This window comes from Lepidochelys kempii, chromosome 1, assembly GCF_965140265.1.
Source record: "Lepidochelys kempii isolate rLepKem1 chromosome 1, rLepKem1.hap2, whole genome shotgun sequence".
In the NCBI taxonomy this organism is placed as follows: Eukaryota; Metazoa; Chordata; order Testudines; family Cheloniidae; genus Lepidochelys; species Lepidochelys kempii.
The window spans coordinates 135,316,625-135,340,494 of NC_133256.1; the positions used below are offsets into that span (position 1 = coordinate 135,316,625).

The 23,870-nt window shown below is 43.0% G+C and overlaps 1 protein-coding gene across 4 annotated transcripts in view; it reads left to right on the forward strand.

Moving 5' to 3' along the window:
• GLRA2 (glycine receptor alpha 2) overlaps positions 1 to 23,870 on the forward strand; it is a 164,067-nt gene that overhangs the window by 17,672 nt on the left and 122,525 nt on the right. Inside the window, exons 2-3 of one of the 4 annotated variants that reach the window (XM_073355369.1) lie at positions 18,359 to 18,386; positions 18,481 to 18,548. The exons of 1 other annotated variant lie outside the window; for it this stretch is intronic. In XM_073355369.1, coding sequence (XP_073211470.1) covers positions 18,359 to 18,386; positions 18,481 to 18,548 — 96 coding nt within the window. Of the gene's footprint in view, positions 1 to 18,318; positions 18,387 to 18,480; positions 18,549 to 23,870 lie in introns of all 4 variants that reach the window. 2 more of the 4 variants (XM_073355350.1, XM_073355359.1) reach the window with 2 other exon arrangements.

A 23,870-nucleotide genomic window follows, 5' to 3' on the forward strand; every position in this document is an offset into this window, starting at 1 on the left:
CCCCCTTGTCAAGGGATCAAAAGGGGATTAAGGATCAAAGGATGGCAAGCTAGATCCTCTTTAGGGAGCTCTCATCCTTGCCTAGGAGGTTGCAAGGCTCAGCACACAGCCCCCCAAACAGAGCACATTATAAACTTCAATTAAGCAGGCACAGGGCAAGCAAACAAGCACACAACAACAAACTAACAGATGACAAACTCACCCCCAGGGTTATGTAATCTCCTCTTTTGCCTCCTTTTACTCCCTTGCAAAACTGCCCTGATTTGCTGCTCCTGTTCACATATAAATGCACACACGCTCATAAAAAACTGAAAGTGTGGAGGGGGTCCGTGGCTCACAGGGACTTCATATGGAAATTTAACTGCAATTTTCATTTCCAAATGACAATAGCTTATAAAATCACGCCAGAATGAGGTGTTTTTCTCGGAGAAAACCCCACAGCATATTTACCCTATGCTCAAATGCTAACTTCCTGTTTCAAAACAAAACTTTTTAAAGCTTTGATCAGATTGAATGGACAAGCTACAACCACATAGAAATAGCTGTGAAAGAGAATTTTGCAGCTTTCATGATACATACCCCCTTGGAACTACAGTTTTTCCACACTTTTAAAGTGTGTGTGCATATTTTGTATATTCAAAACAGAATGTTAATTCATTTTTTCTATAGATGAAAAGGTAAATATTTTTTCATAAATCACTGCAATTATAATTAATTTCGGTCAATTTCTGCCACTCTTACATTAATTAGCTCCTTATTCTGCATGAAGCTCTGTTGCTTTCAATGTGGTTACTTGTACAGTAAAATGCTGTTCAATGTGAATAAGGGTTGTATAATCTAGAATGTTCAAAATGCAGAAACTCTAGAACCCCTGTGCCCCTGTGAAGCCTCACTGAAGTTCCTTGCAGCTTCTAATGTCCCAGAAGACACAATTTCAGTAAAGCAGGTAATCTAGCACAGATATAAAATGTGGTTAGCCCAGTTAACAAGATGATGCCATTTCTTTTAATTTAATATATGGGAAGAATTGGTGACAATGACAGTTTATTGATTAAACGAATCACTGAAGTGTGTTTTAAGAAGGAATTTGAATGAAGAGAGAGTTGTTTGGTGCATAAGGGATGGGAAAGTGTTCCATGCATAAGAGGTAGCACAGAAGGAAAGTATAAAGGTGAGTGGAGAAGGATACAAGTGATGTATCTATACTAATCTAGAAGGCTATGGTGGAGTTTAGGAACAATTTAGAGAGAGTAGGATGAAATGGGAGCAGAGTTATACAGGGTCAAATAGGTGAGGACCAGGAGCTTGAGAATAAAACGTAAGTTAATAGGTACCTAATGAAGGCATTCACATAGGGAATGGTACGGCCTGAGAAGGAAGGGGAAATTATTTTCAGAGCAGCGTTCTGCCTGGATTGCAAAGGGAACTAGTGGTAAAACAAGGAGGTTAAAGAGCAGGAGGTTGCAGCCACTGAGGTGTTCAAAATGCAGAGAACTGTTCTCGTGGTAGAGGTGACAAGGTACGGTGAATTATGACGAAGTTAAGTAAAAAGCTGGCAGACTTTGGAAACAAAGTGAAGGAAAGGAGTCAAAACTGATTCTGAGTTTGGGCATGTGGGTGAGGGAGAATCATGGAATTATTGGTCTTGATCCTGTATTCACTGAACTCCAAAGCTCCAATTCACTTCTTTGGTAAAGGATCAGGCCTTAGAGAAGGAAGGGAGTGGGAGGATTTGGGTGTGAAAATAAGGAATTCAGTAATAAGATATCATATGGTTTGTGAAAATGTATATGGGTGAAAGTGATCATGAAAGGATAGATTTCATAATTCTAATGAAAGGAAGGAGTGGGAGCAGCAGAATAAAGACAGACTTCAAAAAGAAGACTTTAACAAACTCAGAGAATTGATAGGTAATGGCCCATGGGGAGAAAATATAACGGATAAAGGAGTTTGGGAGAGCTGGCAGTTTCACAAGGAAAAATATTAAAGGCAAAATTGCCAACTATTCCAATGTGAAAGAAAAATAGGAATAGGGCTGTGATGAGTTGCCCCCCTTTAAGATGCCACCTGGTGTACTGAGATACCACTGAGTCTGCCTGGGCCACCTTTAACCTGTCTTGCTGAGCCAGGCTCTTAAACCTCCTTTAGCACACACAGGCAGGGCTATGCAGAAAGACACAGACACTGAGATGAGCTCAGGGAAGGTTCAGCTTAAGGGAGCAGCACTCAGGTGCCCACCTCTTGGAGTGCAGACCCAAAGGTATAGTGTTTTGTGCTGTATAAAATAATATGTACAGTACAAGCTCATAAAAATTTGCCCTCTTCCTCCATGTGAAGAGAGATATGCACACCTTCTTGTCCCCTCCCCCAAGTTAGAAATTGCACAAACTGGGTTTAATAATAAACAAAACAAATGTATTAACTATAAAAGGCAGATTTTAAGGGATAGGAAACAGAACAAAGCAGATTACTAAGCAAAAAGCAAACAAAACAAAAAAGACAAAGCACGCAAACTAAGCTTGATTAACTAAAGAAATTGGCTACAAATAGTAATTTCTCACCCTAAATGTTGTCTCAGGCAGATTACACAGATTCTTGAAAACCATCTGCATTGGCCTGCAGCTTGTAACTTCAGGTATTATTACTCACAAGCTGGACACCCTTCCAGGGTGGGCTCAACTCTTCTCACCCCAGTTCAGTTCTTGTTGCCAGGTGTTTCCCAGTGTCTCTTTGTGGAGACAGAGGAGAACCTCAATGATGTCACTCTCCTGCCTTATATAGCTCTTGTGTATGGCAGGAACCCTTTGTCTTCCAGTGGAAACACATTGGCATTCTAACGGGGCAGGAGTGGTGTCCAGAACCAGGTGACTCAGTCACATGTCTCTGCAGGTGCCCTGATTAGCCTTCCTTAATTGATTCTAGCAGCTTCTTGATTGGCTGCAGGTGTTCTAATCAGCCTGTCTGTCTTAATTGTCTCCAGAAGGTTCCTGATTGTTCTGGAACTTTCCCTGTTGCCTTACCCGGGGGAAAGGGACCTACTTAACCTGGGGCTAATACATCTGCCTTCTGTTACTTTCCTGTAGCCGTCTGGCCCGACCCTGTCACAATGGTCCATATTCCTAGCTTCAGATACAAAAATGATACATGTGTACAAATTGGATAAACGCATTCAATAGATCATAACCTTTTCAGTGATGCCTCACATGAGCCAAAGTATATCCTTGTATAAAGTATATCCTAGTTATACCATATCCATATCACACTCCATATTCTTTATGGAAATATGCTTATAATGTCACAATGGCTCCATCAGAAACTCTTTAATGACCTGAAAAGCAAAAACAAATCCTATAAAAAGTGGAAATATAGACAAATTCCCAAGCAGTAGGACAAAAGAATAGTACAAGCATGTAGGATAAAATCAGAAAGGCTAAGGTACAAAATAACATACACAAAAGGGACATAAAAAGCAATAAGAAATTGTTCTATAAATACATTAGGATGAAGGGAAAGATGAAGGAAAGTGTAGATCCTCTACTTAGTGGGGAAGGAGAGCCAATAACAGATGAGATCAAGGAGACTGCGGTGTTTAATGCCTCTTTTAATTCAGTTTTTACTAAAAAGGTTAATGGTGACAGATACTCAACAAGATTAATATTAACAACGAGGAGGAAGAAATGCAAACCAAAATAGAGAAAGAATTGGTCAAAGAATATTTAGATAAATTAGATGTCTTCAAGTCAGCAGGTCCTGATGAAATTCATCTTAGGGTACTTAAGGAACTAGCTGAAGCAATCTCGGAACTGTTCGTAATTATTTTTGAGAACTCATGGAGGATGGATGAGGTCCTATAGGCCTGGAGAAGGGAAAACACAGTACCTATCTTTAAAAAGGGAGAACGAAGGAGACTTGGGAAATTACAAACCAGTCAGCCTATATTAGATGCCTGGGAAGATACTGGAACAAATTATTAAGCAATCAATTTGTAAGCATCTAGAGGATAATAAGGAATAGCCAGCATGGATTTGTGAAGAACAAATCATGCCAAACCAACCTAATTTCCTTCTTTGACAGGGTTACTGGCATAGTGAAGAGGGGAAGCAGTAGCGATATATTTGATTTTAGTAAGACTTTTGACACAATCCCACAACATATTCTCATGAGCAAACTAGGGAAATGTGTCTAGATGAAATTCCTACAAGGTGGATGCAGAACTGGTTGAAAGACCATTCTCAAAGAGTAGTTGTCAGTGGTTTGCTGTCAGACTGGGAGGATGAATCCAGTGGGAGTCACAGCAGTCAGTCCTGGGTCTGGTACTATTCAATATTTTCATTAATGATTTGAATAAGTGTGGAGTATACTTATAAAATGTATGGATGACACCAAACTGGGAGGGATTACAAGCACTTTGGAGGACAGGATTAGAATTGAAAATGGCCTTGAGAAATTGGAGATTGGTCTCAAATCAACAAGATGAAATTGAATAAAAATGCATGTGTGAAGTGTTTCATTTGGAATGGAAAAAATGAAGTGCAACTACAAAATGGGGAATAACTGGCTAGGAGGTAGTACTGTTGAGAAGAATGTGGGGGTTATAGTGGATCAGAAGTTGAATATGAGTCAACAGCATGATGCAGTTGTGGAAAAGGCTATTTTCATTCTAGGGTGTATTAACAGGAGTGTCATATGTAAGACATGGGAGAAAATTTGTCTTGCTCTACTTGGCACAGGTGAAGTCTCAGCTGAAGATCTGTGTCCAGTTCTGGGCACCACACCATAGAAAAGATGTGAACAAATTGAAGAGAGTCCAGAGGAGAACAACAAAAGTAGCAAAAGGTTTGGAAAACCTGACTAAGAGGAAAGGTTAAAAAGACTAATTATATTTAGTTTTGGGAAAAGAAAACTGAAGGGTAATCTGATAATCTTCAAATATGTTAAGGTCTGTTTTAATGAGCACTGTGCTCAATTGTTCTCTGTGTCCACTGAAGGTAAGAAAAGAAGTAATGGGCTTAATCTGCAGCAAGGGAGATTTAGGTTCGATATTAGGAAAAACTTTTAACTATAAGGGTACATAAACTCTGGAATAGACATCCAAGGGAGGTTGTGGAATCCCTGTAATTGAAGATTTTTTAAGAACAGGTTGGACACACACCTGTCAGGGATGGTCTAGGTTTACTTGGTCCTGTCTCAGTCCAGATGACTTCTCGAGGTCCCTTCCAGTCCTACATCTCTTTGATTCTATGGTTCTACATTAAGTGGGGGAGTATGTAGAATCATAGAATCATAGAATATCAGGGTTGGAAGGGACCCCAGAAGGTCATCTAGTCCAACCCCCTGCTCAAAGCAGGACCAATTCCCAGTTAAATCATCCCAGCCAGGGCTTCGTCAAGCCTGACCTTAAAAACCTCTAAGGAAGGAGATTCTACCACCTCCCTAGGTAACGCATTCCAGTGTTTCACCACCCTCTTAGTGAAAAAGTTTTTCCTAATATCCAATCTAAACCTCCCCCACTGCAACTTGAGACCATTACTCCTCGTTCTGTCATCTGCTACCATTGAGAACAGTCTAGAGCCATCCTCTTTGGAACCCCCTTTCAGGTAGTTGAAAGCAGCTATCAAATCCCCCCTCATTCTTCTCTTCTGCAGGCTAAACAATCCCAGCTCCCTCAGCCTCTCCTCATAACTCATGTGTTCCAGTCCCCTAATCATTTTTGTTGCCCTTCGCTGGACTCTCTCCAATTTATCCACATCCTTCTTGAAGTGTGGGGCCCAAAACTGGACACAGTACTCCAGATGAGGCCTCACCAATGTCGAATAGAGGGGAACGATCACGTCCCTCGATCTGCTCGCTATGCCCCTACTTATACATCCCAAAATGCCATTGGCCTTCTTGGCAACAAGGGCACACTGCTGACTCATATCCAGCTTCTCGTCCACTGTCACCCCTAGGTCCTTTTCCGCAGAACTGCTGCCTAGCCATTTGGTCCCTAGTCTGTAGCTGTGCATTGGGTTCTTCCGTCCTAAGTGCAGGACCCTGCACTTATCCTTATTGAACAGAACAATGGAGCAGTGCATTATGACTGAAAATTGAATTGTAGACTGGATTGGTGAGAATTTCAATATGAATCTTTTCACACACACACACACACACACACACACCTACCTTTCACAATGCATCTTTTTTTTTATCACATGGTTCTACCATGTGGTAGTTTGGATGAGTTGGTTTCATTGCATTCATAAAAAATATTAAAAATAATGGTGCATGGGGGGAGTTTGGCTTATCCCATGCTGGAATGCAAATTTCATGACTTTTTATTTGACCATATTAAGGAACATCTCATTATAACATGCTTCTGGGGACACCCACAGCTGTGAGCCACTGTGTTATCCCTCTGCCTCAGCAAGAGTGAATTTTGCTGCAGATTAGACTGTGTCAGCTCCCTGACACACCTGTCTGTTTTCCTTACTGGCAAACTTCTTGAGACTCTACCAGTCTTAACCTTGGATAGGAGGTAATAATCAGGAAACTCCAGCCTCGGAGCTCCTCAGAGATGTCTCTTTGCACTGCACAGTACTTATCTCTGTACATTCACAGAAGATATTAAGTTTGCTGCTCTTTTATAGAGTCAGTAAATTACATCTTATTAACTTATCTAGTGTAACCACATCCTGTCCTTCAAACACAGCGCTGAGGTGGTTTATAGTAAAAATAAAACACATTTGTTAACAAAGGGACACAGGTTAAGTGATAGCAAGTAGTAGGAATAAAGCTAGAAATGGTTACAAACAAGTAAAAGTGAAGATACGCTTTCTAATGTGTCAGACCTAACTTAACAAGCTACAGTCTTTATTCAAGGTAGTTTCCTCACCACTCTTCCTTTCCCCAAAATAGCTGCTACCTCTTAGCCTGAGTCCTCAAAAAGTCCAAGGTGCTGGTTTACCTTGTCTCTTCAGGTGAAGGATAACTTAGTCTTTTGGTGTGTCCTTATATCTCAGTCTGCCCATGTTTTCAGGGTTAAATTGATCCCCTGGGGTTCAGTCTCCTGCCTCCTCTCAGGGGCTGACCCCATCTTGATTAAGGTATCTCTGGGGTGCTCCTATGTGATGCTTCCTGATGCAATTTTACAATATAAATGTTCTCTTCCTGAAACTCTTGATACAAATGAATAGCCCATTGAATTTGGCCACACCTGGTTTGAGGTGTTGGACTCTTTACTTTGTCTGGAGAAAACCTGTTTATCAACTCCTGACATGCCTGGTTTAAACACCTTTTAGACACAGACTTTAAAGGATAATATCCTTGAATATCCATAAAGCCACCCTCAGCATCGTCATATACATTTCCCAAAGATATTATTGACCAGTGTGTTATTTCAAATGATGCCTTAGAAGATATATTGTGTACAAATAGCATTGCACTAGTGTTTAGGGTGCCAAGGTTCACACTCATGCCTTGACACAGATTATGCACTTTACATGTTGATCAGCAGCACAGGGCCATTAATGTAAAGCAACTGGCCGTTTTCATAGACTATTGGGAAACAACTGCCTTTGCAATCTGCTCACACGGGTAGTCCTGGAGCTGTCAGCTCTCATACCTGAAAAGCTGCTAGCCTCCCATTCTCTGGTTCCAATGAGCACTCTCTAGAGACCAGACAAGAAGCACACTCCTGGGTCTTCACACACCAATCAGTACTATAAACAATTCATTCCAATTCCCATGAGGAAGAAATAAGTGGTAGCAATTGCTTTGTTACAGTGGAGTAATGAAGACAGATTTGCAGAGCTAAATGGCTTGCAGTGGAGTGATTCAATTAAATTGGAATGGAAGAGCATGAAAGAAGAGGACTCATATGGTATTTTTCGGTTGAAATATATAGGAAGAATTAAAGGTGTAAGACAAAGTTTTCAAAAGTGAGTTAGGCATCTAAGAATCTAACTCCTATTGCAAGTCATAGCATCATAGAATATCACTGTTGGAAGGGACCTCAGGAAGCGGCTCGGCCCGCTGCTGCTCAGGGGTTCCATCTGCCGGCTCCTGCCAGCCGGGATCCCAGCTGCTGGATCCACTCAGCCCGTTGCCGGTCTGGGGTCCTGGCCCTGCCCACATACAGTGGGTACTGTGACAAAGTTCCTCCTCTATCTTGGTGGGTCTTGCACTTATTGGCAGATTTCCTCACTTCGGAGCTTTACGGCAGCCCTTAGTTTGGCTGTTTTTCTGAACCCACAGTCCAGGTCAACTCCTCCTGTGTCTGACAAGGAGTTGGGAGGTTTGGGGGGAACCCGGGCCTGCCCTCTACTCCAGGTTCTAGCCCAGGGCCCTGTGGAATGCAGCTGTCTAGAGTAACTCCTGGAACAACTGTGCGACAACTACAACTCCCTGGGCTACTTTCCCATGGCCTCCTCCTAACACCTTCTTTATTCTCACCATAGGACCTTCCTCCTGGTGTCTGATAATGCTTGTACTCCTCAGTCCTCCAACAGTATGCATTCTCCCTCTCAGCTCCTAGCGCCTCTTGCTCCCAGCTCCTTACACGCGCACCACAAACTGAAGTGAGCTCCTTTTTAAACCCAGGTGCCCTGATTAGCCTGCCTTAATTGATTCTAGCAGCTTCTTGATTGGCTGCAGGTGTTCTAATCAGCCTGTCTGCCTTAATTATTTCCAGAAAGTTCCTGATTTTTCTGGAACCTTCCCTGTTACTTTACCCAGAGAAAAAGGGACCTACCTAACCTGGGGCTAATATTTCTGCCTTCTATTACTCTCCTGTAGCCATCTGGCCCGACCCTGTCACAGTACCTACCTTCTCCCTGGTTCTGACCCATTCTCTTCCTCTCTCTCTGCACTGAGCTGAGGGTGGGAGTGCACTGAGCACAGGGCTGGGGGTGAAGAAGCAGGCTGGGGGCTTGGGGTGTAGGGTCTGGCCAGAAGCTGGAATGAGGGAGGGGGCTCAGGGTTGGGGCAGGAGGTTTGGGTGTGGAGAGCTTACCAGGGCAGCTCCCATTTGGTGGGAGGGGTGAAGGTGGGAATATGGGTGGGGGGGTGCAGGAGCTCCTGTTTGGTGCCCAGGGTGGGGGTGGGGATGTGGGGGATGCATTGGGTGTGGGGAGGCTGGGTATGTGGGGGGGGTGCAAGACTCAGGGCAGAGGGCTGGGGGCCTGTGAGGGGAGTGCAGGTGTCAGGGCATTGGGTGTGGGGGGCCTGGGTATGTGTGGGGGTGCCAGAGTCAGGGCTGGGGTCATGGGGGTGTGTGTGAAGGAGTCAAGCAGAGGGCTGGGTGTGTGTGAGGGGGGGTCAGGGCAGAAGGCTGGGGGTGTGGGCAGGGGACATGAGGTGCTCACGGCAGGGGACTGGAGGGGGTATGCCCCGCTTCCACCCCCCCTTCTCCAAGGCCCTGCCCCCGCTTCTTCTCTGCCTCTGCCAGGAGCAGAGAGCATTCTGACCCCGCTCCTCCCCACCCGCCTCCGCAAGGGCCATCAGCTGATTGGCCGGCAGGGAGGGACGTATAGGAGGAGGAGGGGCAGGAACCCAGCACACTGCGGGAAGAGGCAGGGGAGCCAGCAGGACCAAGCTTCTGCCCCCTGCCTCTTGCCCCCACTGGAGGGGGTGGGGGATGGCGGGTGGTGAAGATCGGGCCGGGCCAGGCCGGGCCGGGCCGGATTTTTAATGGCACGCTGTTGCTGCCCCAGCAGGCAGCAGCGTGCCATTAAAAATGGGCTCGCGTGCCATAGGTTGCCGAACCCTGCCCTAGTCTGTAACGGTGCATGGGATTCTTCCATCCAAAGTGCAGGACTCTGCACTTGTCCTTGTTGAACCTCATCAGATTTCTTTTGGCCCAATCCTCTAATTTGTCTAGGTCACTCTGGACCCTATCCCTTCCCTCCAGCATATCTACCTCTCCTCCCAGTTTAGTGTCATCTGCAAACTTGCTGAGGATGCAATCCACGCCATCCTCCAGATCATTAATGAAGATATTGAACAAAACTGGCCCTGGGACCGACCCTTGGGGCAGTCTGCTTGATACTGGCTGCCAACTAGACATGAAGCCATTCATCACTACCCTTTGAGCCCGACGATCTAGCCAGTTTTCTATCCACCTTATAGTCCATTCATCCAGCCCATACTTCTTTAACTTGCTGGCAAGAATAATGTGGGAGACCGAAGCAAAAGCTTTGCTAGTTCAAGGAATAACACGTCCACCGCTTTCCCCTCATCCACAGAGGCAGTTATCTCATCATAGAAGGCAATTAGATTTGTCAGGCATGACTTGCCCTTGGTGAATCCATGCTGACTGTTCCTGATCACTTTCCTCTCCTCTAAGTGCTTCAGAATTGATTCCCTGAGGACCTGCTCCATGATTTTTCCAGGGACTGAGGTGAGGCTGACTGGCCTGTAGTTCCCAGGATCCTCCTTCTTCCCTTTTTTAAAGATGGACACTACATTAGCCTTTTTCCAGTCATCTGGGACCTCCCCCGATCGCCATGAGTTTTCAAAGATAATGGCCAATGGCTCTGCAATCACATCCGCAAACTCCTTTAGCAATCTCGGATGCAACGCATCCGGCCCCAGGGACTTGTGCTTGTCCAGCTTTTCTAAATAGTCCCGAACCACTTCTTTCTCCACAGAGGGCTGGTCACCTCCTCCCCATGCTGTGCTGCCCAGTGCAGTAGTCTGAGAGCTGACCTTGTTCGTGAAGACAGAGGCAAAAAAAGCATCGAGTACATTAGCTTTTTCCACATCCTCTGTCACTAGGTTGCAGTGGGAGCCTAAGTCAATGGAACTTAGGCTCCTAAGTCAGCTAGGTGCTTTTAAAATTTTTACCCATAGTCTTATTTTTATGCACAGAGATTTACACGTGTACTGTGTATTATGAAAGTAAGGAGACTGGATAGCTCAGGAGATTGGCAATTGCATATAGAGCCTTCACCTCTAGATCACTGGTCTGGGGGCAGAGCAGCTAAGTAGAGACTCAATGTTAGACAGCCTAAGGGCTTGTCTACATGTCAAGTTCCTGTTTGCTGCACAGAAACTTCCCATGTGATCACTGCTACAGCTCAGTGAAAGTTCTGGAGTGCAGCTTAGCGTACTACTGCTTGAAACCCTAGTACACTAAGCTGCATCGCAGGACTTTCACAGCACTGCAGCTGTGATCGCAAGAATGTTATTGCGTGACAAGTTGATGTGCGGTAGATTCATACCTGGGCTGTCTGCAAAGTAACTTCCTGTGTAGACAAGCCCTAAGTGGAATGATCTCAGTACAGTAACCCCATAATTGGCTCCTACATGCATTTCTACTGGGAATCTTATCAGAAAGGGACAGAAATTAATAGGCATGGTGAATGTACTATCCTATAATTCCAAGAGGTGGTCCCTCTAGTGCAGAGTTGAGCCTCTTGTATGGTGTGAGGAAACTTACCCAGCTCCTCTGGTTCCTGTCCAATGGACAGAGGTCATCACTCTTCAGGGATGTTAATCCAGCAACTTTCATGAGCTCTTTAATGCATATAAAAATTGGACTTAACTGAGATTTTCTTTCCTCAAAACTGTTCTGGGATTTTACCTACGTGACTCACATTAAATTCAACAAGAGATACTCAGCTAAAACCCTATGCAACACTTCAAAACTGTATTGCTGAATGTGTAGTGTTTGACCTCACTGTAAGTCAATATGCAGATAGCTCTGGTAGTAGCTACTCAAAAGGAAATGCTTCCTTTTCGTGACTCATTCTGTAATCACCTTGATCTGTCATGCCTCTGTCTTTGGTGGGAGAACAAGGCATTCTTGGTGAAGGGCCTTTAACTCTGGAACTCGCATCTCTTTGGTCTGACAGTCTGATTCCATTGACATTGAGGTTATGTATATGTTGCAAGACTGTATATTTGCTTAGGTTTTTTCTTGGGGTTAATCAAAGGCAGGACGCTTCCTGCTTCAGCGCTTCCTGCAGTCAGGGGAGGTTTCCACAGTCAGGGGAGGTTCCTGGAGGGGGTCTGATCTCTCGCGTGCTCTTGGGGGTGCTCCAGCTGGGGGATCCTAGCTGCTAGTCCTGGCCGGGCTGGGGAGAGACAGTACTTCCTCTTCCCCTGCATGGTCATTCTCAGGGGGGAGATCAGACCCACCTCTGGGTACCTCCCCCAGCTGCAGGAAACTCCACAGTTGTTGTCTTCAGAGCCCAGCTCTGAAGGCAGGACAGAAGACCCCTCACTCTGAAGGCAATGCAGCCGTGGAGTTTCCTGCAGCCAGGGGAGGTACCCAGAGGTGGGTCTGATCTCCCCCCAAAAGTGGACATGCAGAGGAAGAAGAAGTCCCATCCCATCCCACCCCAGCCCTGCCGGGACTAGCAACTGGAGCCTAGTGCCCAGTAGGAGCCCCTGACTGGGGTGCCCCCAGCCATGCCCCACCCTCTTCCCTCCAATAGCTAGATTTCATGGGGGAGATCTGATTTCACAGTCTGTGAGGCGTTTTTCATGGCCGTGAGTTTGGTAGGGCCCTACTCATGTATCATAGCTTTCCACCCAGCGTGCTTCCTGTAGACCCTGCCCCATGGACTGGTGCCTCATGGACATGGAGCAATGTAGAGCCCAGATCCTATGTCCATCTCTCTGTGCCCACTTTGGGGTGCTGTACGCTGTCAGGGGAATAGAGGATGGAACATTTCCTGTGCTCAGGAGCTGCATTTCTGCCTGGCCTTCTGCTCCTTGCACATTTTCCCCACTGTGCACCTGTGAAAGGATCAAGTGGAATCAGGCTAGGCCAGGGGTGGGCAAACTTTTTGATCCAAGGGCCACATCGGGGAATAGAAATTGTATGGCGGGCTCATGAAATTGGGGGTTGCGGTGCAGGAGGGGGTTCAGAGTCTGGGGTGGGGCTGAGGAGAGGCTCGGGGTTGCAGACTCCGAGTGGTGCTTATCTCAAGGGGCTCCCAGAAGCAGTGGCATGTCCCTGCTCTGGCTCCTATGCGGAGGCATGGCCAGGCAGCTCTTCATGCTGGCTCATCTGCAGGCACCACACCTGCAGGTTCCATTGGAGCACGTTGGAGCCAGAGCGGGGCCATCCCATGGCTTCTGGGAGACGAGTGGTGCAGCCCCGACCTTGCGCCCTGGCCGGAGTGCTGGAGCAGGGCTGAGCATGGGCTGGCTTAAAACGGCTCATGGGCCGGATTCTGCCCGCGGGGCATAGTTTGCCCACCCCTGGGTTAGGCTGAATAGGTTTATTCTATTGTTGATACACGTATGTCAGTTCCACAAAATGCAATTCCATAGTCTCAGTACTACAGCAGGTGCCCAGAATTGTGTGTTGCCATAGTCAGATGATACTAGACACAACATGCTCAGTTAACTAAGTTATTGTAAAGAGGGAGGCTCTTAAAGATGATATTGGCTTTAGCGTGATGAAGCAGAATAATAATTTTGGGTCTATTTGTTTGTTCCAGCAAATTGGATCCTCGTAAAATACCATACAATTACTGCATTTCAGAGGTCCCTTAAGATCTTTGCCCTTTTTTTGTGCTTAATGGCTGAAATTATCATCAGTGAAGAACAAAAGAGATTTAAGGATATTAATGGTTACAATACATTGCACCATGGAGAATGTTTCTAAATAGGCACTAAAGGAAAGGGATTTCTATTTTTATTAGTCATTATCATACTTAGGGAAACAGCATGATTCACTCTGAAAAGACATCATAGTAAACACAGTACATCACTCTTTGGTGAGAAATGCCACATTTATAAGTAAGCATTTGGGTGACCACATGTACATTTGGTCCCCCTACTTCTTGCCTCTTGTGAGTGATGTGCTGCTCCCTCTTTCCTCACAGTTAACACTCTAGCTAGGTGTCTCTGTTTAGATGGAAGTCGTATTTGTCCAAAGCTCATGGCAGCTAAAATCAGTATATGTTTTCCTGGCTCCTCTTCCAGTTTCATCAGTCTTGCTCCTGCAGGCTGGTATGGCAAAGGGGTGGTGCTATGGCCAGACTTTCTCCTCACCCCATGCTGGGGAGCATTAGATGCCTGTGGGGTGCAGAGAGTAAGCAGAGCCTGCATTCTTCTGAGCACAGGTGCTGCAACTTACATGGACCATGTAAGGTAGGAGGAAGGCTCCTTGATTTCCCCACTCATCCTCTGTGAACCTCCATAAAGGCCAGGTACAATCTGGCTTTCAGTTTTTCACCTGGTCCTTAGGCAAACTCACTGATTTCCATGTGAGTTTGTCTGGTATAGGGCTAGATTAGGCCTTTAGGTATATCCCTGAGCAAATAGTGTGTAAATTGCATCACTTCAGGGAGGCCCTGCACCTCAAAACTGGCACCTTTCTTCAGCACAGTTGCCTCCTTACTTCTCCCTTGCTTTGGGAGGTGGGGGAAGTAATTTGCTGCTGTCCTGTATCACCTGCAAACTGCAGAGTTCCCCAGGCCGGCTGAGCTGTGCTTACTGACATATTGGTGACTGGAGTCAAGGCTCTGCTCATTCCCCATCCATTCCCTGCCCACCTGCTCCAGGTTGGGGCAATAATGGGTGATTAGCGCTCTCTTATTCCTGTATGCCCAGACCCAAGATGGGGTTATACCACACTGGGCCATTAGTGGGGTTCTTACTTCCCTGTGGGAGCACATAATTCGAGGGAGACTTTAGGCCTAATGAGAGAGATTACAATGAGTTGTGACCTCAAGGATAGGCCCTGAATATGCTTGTCATTCTTTGCTCAGTTAGCCTGTTAGGATTTCACATTCATTTTGTGTATATGTGAAAAGAAGTGTTTTTCCTTCTCTATCTCTAGTTTTGCTTACACATCTTTCCGCTCCCCCCCCCCCCCCGCTGAGTTCATGTGTGTGCCTGTATCCCATTCGTTGATTTTCAATAATTATTCTTTCCTTATATACCCCTTTACTCAAATATATGTCCACGGAAAATTGTCAAACACCTGGGAATTGTTTTATACCTCTTATATAATGACAACACCATTGACATTGTAGTTAAAGGAAATCTGATTCACATGAAGAAAAAAGCCACCATGTGCAGACTGAACACTAGAGAATACAGAGTTTGGATGAAGGTGAAAAACTCTCCAGGGCAAGGAGAAAAGATACATCTAGAAATGACCATATCTAGTAAATGAGGTATTCAACATAAGACACCAGCACCGGAGAATGTGCATCAAAGGCCACTGACAAAAGCAGAGTTAACAACTGGAAAAGTCTCAGCAGACATTGCTATGCACACTTAATTCAATTCAGCCGTACTCCTGTGTGATGGAGTGCACAGACCCCCTCTAGCAACTGACAGGGAGAGGCTTACATGCTACTCATAGAGAGAAGAGTCCACAGCTATATATCATAAATATGGGAACTGCCAAAAAAGTATGGCTCAGCCAACTCTGGAGAATTATCTCTAGGATACTGAGGGCTCGATTCAGGAAAACGTTCTGTGAGGTACTAAGTACTCTCTAGTTCAGTGGTTGCCAAACTTGTTCCGCCGCTTGTTCAGGGAAAGCCCCTGGCGGGCCGGGCCGGTTTGTTTACCTGCCGCGTCCACAGGTTGGGCTGATTGGGGCTCCCAGTGGCCGCGGTTCGCTGCTCCGGGCCAATGGGGGCTGCGGGAAGTGGCAGCCACTACATCCCTCGGCCTGCGCCACTTCCAGCAGCTCCCATTGGCCTGGAGCAGCGAACCGCGGCCACTGGGAGCCGCGATCAGCCGAAACTGCGGACGCGGCAGGTAAAGAAACTAGCCCGGCCCGTCAGGGGCTTTCCCTGCAGAAGCGGCGGAACAAGTCCACTACTCTAGTTACAGGAGGTGTGCTGCACTTTAAAGCACCAGCCTCTTTTAGAAGGATGCGCACTAGGAAGTCTGGTTAGCTGGCATTAGGCTCAGGCCTGCTGGAGAGGTGATGAGATCGTACATACTGCAAAACGCTAGCTATCTGGCAGATAAGCAGTTGTCCTCTTTCTGATGGATTCACGCTTCAGCTATCCTTTTTTGGGAATAACGCCATTCAGAAACCAGGATGAAGATTTTTTTTAATTTTTTTATTTTAAATAATCATAATAATACTTAGTTCTTATATGGATCCAAAACATATAGGTAATCCAGTCAGCAGAACGTCAAAACCCTAGAGTATGGTTGCATACTCAGCCATGGTTGATCCCATTCTAGAAGACTAAAAAGTAGCCCGAAATAATGTAATAATACTTAATGAAAAGATTAGATGCATATCAAAATAGAGGACTTGATTTAACATCCAGTTTTGCTTGGTTTTTAGAGGTAGGGATTTGAGTAGTCAAATCAGGTGAAAGCTTGTGGGTTTTGGAACAGACCCTTAGGGGTTTAGAACAGGCCCTGAAACCTCAAGTGCAGCTTAAGAGGTTTTGCCACTATAATTCCAAATGCACTATTCGATGAGATAATCTTCAAGAAGGGATACAAGTGCATGAAACTTTTTAAAATTAAAAGTGTTGTGAACACTCTTTACTTAAAGGCATACTTCCCCTTTAAGGCCTACAAATGATTATCCCCAACACCCTCTGTGAACTACTAACAAAATCAACAACAGAAAAATCTTCAAAAGAAAAAATAGAGGGAATGAAGATGTGCCAAACTGGACTGCTGAGTCATTTTGCTTTTTTATTACACGTATCTCCTATTCTTTCCCTGTACATTGTTTAACGAGGCCCCCATTTACAATGTGCAAACTGACTGACTTCACTGGGGCTCTCTGCAGTTGCAGCCACCAATCCCACATTATGAATGTTGCAGGATTGGGGCCATAGAGTGTAACTTTATTTGGCAAAAAGCCTTTTTTGCTTATTTGTCTGTAAAGTACCTACTATAAATCATATGATGGATTTATAAATGAATGCAAATAAGGATACAACAAATTCATGACTCATTGATAAATTGGAATTATTTCAGGATAGCAAGGTGAAAGTGCAGAAAAGGAGCATGGATGCATTGCCAATATTTAAATATACAGAAATTGTTGGCCAAAATTCCGCAGCTGGAATGAATGCTTTGAGTGAGAAGATATGAAATGATCAAAATGTTGGGTTTACTAGACTGAAACTTGGGAGAAGGGAAGAAAAGGAAATGCTGTTAAAAACTACACCTCTGACCGAGAAAAAGAGAACAATGCAGCACTTCATTTGCAGTAGCTTGTAGGCTGCTATTTGTTCCAGATAAAATAAAAACTTTTGTTAATAATAGTAAGATTGCTGGACTCCACTGGAATGCACTTTTGAACATCCCAAAGGAATGTTACTTTTAACTTTTACAAATATTCTGTACATCTCACAAAAATGCAAATGTGAAACACAGAGTTTTTACATATCAGGAAAATTTTAAGATTAAAAAATTGATAATGGGAAAATAGAAAACAGTATGTAATATTAACTGCATATGTGAAATCTCTCAGTGCCTGAATTCAATCATCTAGCTTTAGTCCAATCTGATTGATTAGGAATTCATGTAAAAACACCTCTTTGTTACATCATAGCTAAAGAGCTAGTAGATAAAAATTAAGTATCATTTAGGCTCCCTTCATGTTCATACTTGTTCAGTGATTCCTAAATAATGGGGACGGTTGGAGTGGGGAACAGAGGAAATATAGTGTTGCTGTCTAACAAAAGCTGTGCCTAGTCAAGATTGGTAGTGACCAAGAATTGTTAGGATTAATAGGTTTCAGAGTAGCAGCCGTGTTAGTCTGTATTCGCAAAAAAAAAAAAAAGAAAGAAAGAAAGAAAAGGAGTACAGCTGTAGCTCACGAAAGCTTATGCTCAAATAAATTTGTTAGTCTCTAAGGTGCCACAAGTACTCCTTTTCTTTTTAGGATTACTAGGCATCTTGGTGTCTGATGTGAAAAGGGTTGGTTGTCTGAATCCTCTTTTTAATGGACAGGAGTCTACGTTAATAGTTGTCCTTGCTGGAAGTCTCAGCAGAAAGGCCAAGGACTGAATGGAATAGGCATGATGACTGAACTGCCAGAGATGGTCTCTCCATCACTGGGCTGAGATGTGGGAAGATTACAATGCTGCTGTCTTTGTTGTTCTGGTTTGGTGGATCAACAAAGAACTTTTGTGTCTAATCTTGTCAATCGAACACTTTTCATAAATCCTTACATAAAAAAAGTAAAAATGTTTTCTGACAGCACCAGTCTAATCAGAGTATTTGTTGTGATATTGTTTCTTTGATGGACATGCACATGACTTTGACTGTGAAATCTCACTTTTCTACTTAGTTTCATCCACATCTGTATCAGTCTGTACAGATGTCGATGGATCTGTGCTTTTGCTTCAATGTATATTGCAACATTTTTATTGCATTCCACAGGTCCTCCAGTAAACGTTACTTGCAATATTTTTATCAACAGTTTTGGATCAGTCACAGAAACCACAATGGTAAGTGTTATGATGCCACTGGCAAGAAAACAACAATACTTGATATGTCATGAACAGAACCTGTCAATTTTTCTATTTATTGTTCAACTTGCAGGTCCTCCTGTAAATGTTACCTGCAACATATTTATCAACAGCTTTGGTTCAATAGCAGAAACTACAATGGTGAGTGGGACTGACCATTGAAGCCATCTTGTGAAGGAGTGGGATGTGGTATAGAATGGTGCTATTATAGATGTGGGGATAGTTACTGAGTTCCTAAGCTACTAAGAATGTACCTATAGTATAAAAATACAATAAACTTTACATACCATAGTGCTAAAGGTCAGGAATAGCTACTGTTGGTATTTGCTTTTTTGTCGGAAACGGTGCTTTAAATAATAAATACTTAGTCAAAGGAGAAAAAAATATGGATATGACTTAAATAAATGTATAGCATGGATATGCACCCGGAAATCAAGGTTAACTCTAAGATAAATGTATGATGGCTCTGTCTCACATTTGCATGATAATGCTACAATTAGAGCTTTACATATTTTAGTAATATCCAGGGCTATAAATTAGAATTGTGTGAAATTTCGTTAATGAAACTGAAATGAACCAGATACAACTCTTCTGACTTTAGGTTTTGTTACAGATGGGAAACTTCGGCCAGTTTCACCAAAACATGTGTGACCCTATAGGGGCAATCTTAACTACATTTCAGTGAATTTGGCCTATTTATGGTTTTGAGATTGAAACCAGGAAAAACTCAACTCAACATCAGGTAGACTGAGACAATTTTCTCCCAGATTTGCTTTGAGTCTTTGCTTTTGTTTGAACCTGACAACCCAAAGCAAAACTGAGTGGATGTTAATCTACACAATTAGGTTCACGGAAAAGTTTCCCCACAAATCCTTGTGAACCTTAATTGCTGAGATTCATACATCTCTACTATAATTTAAAAAGAGAAGAACTTTTGGTGCACATGCTCCCTTGCAGTACACATAATTCCTGTTAATGCTGAAGGGACTTTTTTAAAAATTACACAGCGCTCCTGACCGGTAATATTCTGCCATCTTTCCATTAATGGATTGTTACGCTACAAATAGGCCTATAGACTTTGATGGGGCTGTACATGGAGCCAAGCTATGGTGATTGAGGGTGGTGGAGTCTTGTCCATAGTACTTTAAGTGTTCAATCCACTATAGAAACTGTAAATGGGTTGGCACCACAGAATGGATTCATATTTTGAATACTTGAAAATTCTGGAGTATCTGGATCCAAGGATTTAGTTCAGTCTACTATAGATAAGGACTATTGCAATTTGGATTCAGATTTAACCTTCCCCTGCCCCCTCCTACCTAAAAATCAGGTGTATTCACAACCCCATTGAAATGAGAATATACCTCACTCCACAACAAAATCCAATGAGATTCATGTGTACCACTTTAAAGAAAGAGCTGTGAGCTATTCTGAAGTAATCACACAGCAGTTCTGACATTGTTTTGTTTAGTCCCCTTATGAGTGCCTTATAGACCTTCTGAAGTCAAAGACAGTAGAGATATCTCAGCACTTGACAGGATCAAACTCCTATAATCAATGTCAAGCACATTATCTATAAAATGACATGGCAAATCAAGCACAGGTTTTGAGTAGTATGGTTATAAATGTTGCCCTGAAATGTTTGCATTCTGAAAGAACGTGTGTGTATCTTAGCTAGTTAATAGATACCTGATTTAAATATTTATTTAAATTATGCCATCATTTTAAATTTTAAAAAGCACTGAAGAGATTTAGAAGCTCAAGTCCTACAGAAATAAGAGGGACTAATTCTCCTAAATCCTTTGGTGCTTTTGAAAAACCTCTAACTTTTCACTAAAGAATCGATGAACTGCATTTTTAACAAGCTAGGTAATTTTCTTACATTATATGAAAAGAGAGTGGCCCTGATATAAACAATAAGGGAATACAGCAGAGTGGAGGCAGTATAGGTTATAACTTACAGCAGTGGTTTTCAACCTGTGGTCCACGGAGCCTGGGGATCCACAAACTATGTCTAAGGGGTCTGCAAAAGGTGACAGTGAAAATAAAGTTTCAGATCCCAGAAAAGGCATTCCATTTTTCTGATCAATCAAAAGCATGTGAATATCCCCACTTACAGGTCGAAACCTCGAAGTGTTGTTGTTACCATAGAAACCCACAGTTTAGCGCCCTTTTTCATGCTGCTTCAAATGCCGTGTCAAGCCCATGCAACATTTGTAGCTGAATTCTGTTCAGTCGGTTTCAGTATAAGACTTCTATGCCAAGGGACCACAGGTTGAATTTCCAAAGGAGTCTGCAACTCCTTTTGAAATGTTTTAGGGGTCCTCAAATGAAAAAGGTTGAAAAGCCCTGACTTACTGTATTTATACATAGTCTTTTAAAGTGACCTTGACAAGAAAATCAAAACAACATTGAAACTGAGAGGGAGGGGAAAAATCAGAATGCCACATAATTTATAACAATCAACAGACTTTATTTTCAGTATCCTTAAAGTCTTGGTCAGATTTCCTAAATCGAAAGGATTCTGAGAAGAAATTTCTGTGCATATAGCCATGGGTTTTGCATTCAGTCACATATTTTTCTGTTAGTCTTAGCACTTATTGAGAGAGGCACAGCATTACGTAGCAAAAATCCTGCACGTCACTGGCTTTACAAGATGGCATTCAATGAAAATATTTGCACGACCTAATGCGGATTGCATTAATTAGACTCCTTCATTGCTTTGATTAAATCCCCTCATTGCATTTTATTATCTATCAAATATGTTAATGTGCACCTTTTCAATGTTCATTAACACATTCTGCTGAAAAAAGCTAAACACTCAAGTAAATGAAAACAAAAACCGTTGGCTTCCTCGTTTTGATTTATTCATCATATCTGCAGACAGTGTTGAATGAGTTCTGTTAAAGTGGGTGCTGTTCAGCTGTTTGATATTGATTTTCCTAATACTGTTACTGCATTAATGACTAGTTTAGAATATGTTTTTAAAAATATTCCTAGAGGCAGGCATCAATTACTGCTCATCTACTTCGCTTTCCAAAGTCAATTTAATTATGTGGTGAAAAGTTTAGCATCCCTTGTGATAAATAATTAAGGCTTTTTTTTTTTGCCATCTAGAACTCATTTTGTTCCCATCAAATGCTCTTGATGATTTTGACATAAAAGTAAAATGAAAAAAAATGATACATCGTTAAGCAGGTTATACATAAGATTGAAAATCAAAAGAAGACGCTCATATCTCACAGGACCAAAATGCTTAAAGTACTTAGGTTTTAAGTACTAAAGGGGATATTTTCAGAACATTGCTTGGAAGAGGCATATTGAAAATCTTTGGGGACGAAATTCGGCTCTCAGATGAGCTCACTAGGAGAAAGGCAGGATTTGGGGCCCAATCCTGCAGTATTTGCTCAGGCAAAATTCTTAACACCAACAGGCCTCATTTCTGACTTCTGAGTAGGATGAATACAGGAGTGAAATTCAACCCTGTAGGCCAGCATAAGTCCCTTGCCTCACTTAAGTTCCACTCAAGCCCTCTTTTGAAGGTTTAAATGGAACTTAAGGGGTAGATTTTCCTTGTGCGGGTCCCCTGCAGAGGGGTGAATTTCATGTGATATGCACAAGTTTCACTGATCTGAATGCATGAGAACAATTTGACCCTGAGGAGACTGGTGGAATGGGCCCTTTGTCCTTAAACAGTAACAGGTTCTGTGTTCACAGCCAGCAGAGGTTTTGAAATGACTGCATAGTTTGATACCTTTGTACTAATGATGAAAGTTTGGTGGGAAACTGAAGTTAATTTTGTATTTTGTTGGTGGGCTTTTCTTAAAAAAACCTCCGTATTAGCCAAACTCCACTCCCTTTGAAATCAGTGGGAGTTTTATTGGTGATTTCAATGGGAGCAGAGTTAAACCAATGCTAAGGACTTTTGAAAATTCCATCCTACATGTTTACTACCCTTATTTACTGAAGTACTTTAGCTTTGGGGTTTTTTATTTGTAATGGTATGAAATGCATACTTTAAAATGTATTATGAAAAATATTTATTTTTTAAAAATTCAGTTTATAAAACACAACTTGCAGTTCTGCTTTGAGTTTTCACTCTAAATTCTATGAAATGATCCATAGAGACAAAATGCAGTCTTGTTAATTCTTCTGAATTGTAATACACAAATGGGACAGTATCACTTTTTTTTTGTTCCAAAGGAAATTGTGAGGATGATGTACATTATGCCAGAACAATGGTAGATAACAAAGGGCCGGATACAAAGCTTTTTTATGTTAATGAGAGTTTTTTCATTGTCTTTCCTTTGGATCAGGCCTTATGTTATGAAGAGTGGGCCACCTCATCCTTCATGTAACTCCACTGAAGAAAGCAGAGATACAGCGGGGATGAAGTTGGTCGGCTGACATAACTATTTTGAATGCTTTTACACACGCAGAATTAATCAGTAAAACCTCAGCATGAAATAGCTGTGATTAAATATCATAGATGAGTAATCTTTCTCAAGTTGAGCAACACTGCCAGAGAATTCAGTTGTTCATCATAGCTAATGACCAGGGGGTTTTAGCTATTGCCCTTGGAGAAGCTAAGAGCAGTTTATAGATTGACAAACTAATTGTTAATTATAGACATAACTAATTGCAAGGATATTGTATTGCTGGAGTGTACTTTAATCAATGGTTGACATTTGGGAAAAGTTCTCTGCTGGCTTCAATGGCATTCCACCCACTTACTCCAACAAATAAATTAGCCCTTTCTTTACAACTGGTAAAGTGCAATAGAACTTGGTTGTGGCTGAATGGACAGTGTCATCTTTTCACTAGAAAAAACAGGATGCCAAGTTAGCCACTTAGGCCCTGGTTCAGCCAGGTACTTAAGCATGTGCATTACATTAAGCACATGAGTGGTCTCACAGAAGTCTGTGTACTCAGGTACCTGGCTGATTCAGGACCCTACAACAGGTCATTTAAAACTCTCTGCCAGATAATATTCATATTTAGAATTTATATAGCACAGTTCTCTGACCCTCTTGCAAATGCATTTGTGCTGCTGAGGCTGGGTGGGGCAGCTGATTCCCCCAGACACCTGAATCACATCCTTGGGTGAACAAAGCCCTGTTGGGGGAAGGGTGCGATGGAAAAAGGCCCTATGGAATGCACAGCGCTCTGACAGATCTCCAGCTAGCACTGCAGCTGTCTGCAGCCCAAGTAATTTAGAATAGTCCTGCAGCTCTTCTAAGTTATGGTGCTGGCTATTTAGGTCCCCAGCTGGCCCAGCACCTTCTACCGCCCCTTCTGCTCAGCCAATTTCCTGAGCTGTGCCTAGTATTAACTTGGTGCATTCATAGGTTGAGCCCGTAATCTTCAAAGAATTTTTGAATATCAACTAATAAATAATAATAATAATTAATAGTCAACCCTCCTTTGTGAAAAAGTGTGTGTGGTTACCCCCACTTGATAGTG